Source organism: Eimeria mitis, genomic scaffold, assembly GCF_000499745.2.
Source record: "Eimeria mitis Houghton genomic scaffold, Emh_scaff1390, whole genome shotgun sequence".
In the NCBI taxonomy this organism is placed as follows: Eukaryota; Apicomplexa; class Conoidasida; order Eucoccidiorida; family Eimeriidae; genus Eimeria; species Eimeria mitis.
The window spans coordinates 8,264-8,995 of NW_013569031.1; the positions used below are offsets into that span (position 1 = coordinate 8,264).

Sequence of the window (732 nt, forward strand, 5' to 3'; positions counted from 1 at the left end):
GGCTGCAGCAGAAAAAGCTGCAGCTTCTGCTGCAGAAGCAATTGAATCAGAAGCATTCTGTTGACCCTCTATCAACGGGTCTAGAACAGAATCTGATGCAAGAGAAGAACGAGCGGCGGCAACCACCGCCACAGCGGCAGCAGCTGCAACTGCCACTCCGCGACGAAAACGAAACATTTCTGCTGCTTTTTTGAGATTCAATAAACTATAAAAGTCCTTCAACAAGAAAAACAACAACAAAAGATGAATTAACAACAGATGAAACTCAAACCGCACGATCCTCGATTCCTCTTCCCTGCCGCCTAGACCTGAAACAGGCGCCAACGCCTGAGAGGAAAGCTCTGCGATCTGCAGCTAAAAATACAAAATAATTAAAATTAATGGCAATATTTACCGTAAATATGTTAAAAATAAACAAAAAATTCATCAAAAACACACAGAAATACGAGGATCGCTCATGCAGCAGCCGGTATGTATGGCTGGGTGAGCTGTTTATAGTAGCCGCAATCTGCAATGCCTCCCCGGTGATACGCAGTATGTGTGTTGTATTTATTTTGTTATTTTTTTATTGTTTTTAATTATAATTCAGTTTTTAAATTTATTTATCTTTGTTTTATACAAATAATTCTCCGTTTTATTTCCTATTTCCTCTTACTTTCCCCCATGCAAGTTGCTGCTGAGCGCTCTCGCCGACTCCTCGCAGCTTCCTTGCTTCGATGGCTTCTGCATGCA

At 41.5% G+C, this 732-nt stretch overlaps 1 protein-coding gene across 1 annotated transcript in view; it reads right to left on the reverse strand.

Annotated features, from left to right (window-relative positions):
- The window catches only part of EMH_0035980 (uncharacterized protein), a gene marked incomplete at both ends in the record, with an annotated part of 1,048 nt that extends 871 nt beyond the window's left edge, over positions 1-177 (reverse strand). The window contains one exon of the mRNA XM_013495027.1: positions 1-177. Coding sequence (XP_013350481.1) covers positions 1-177 — 177 coding nt within the window.
- Positions 178-732: the final 555 nt, after the last annotated feature.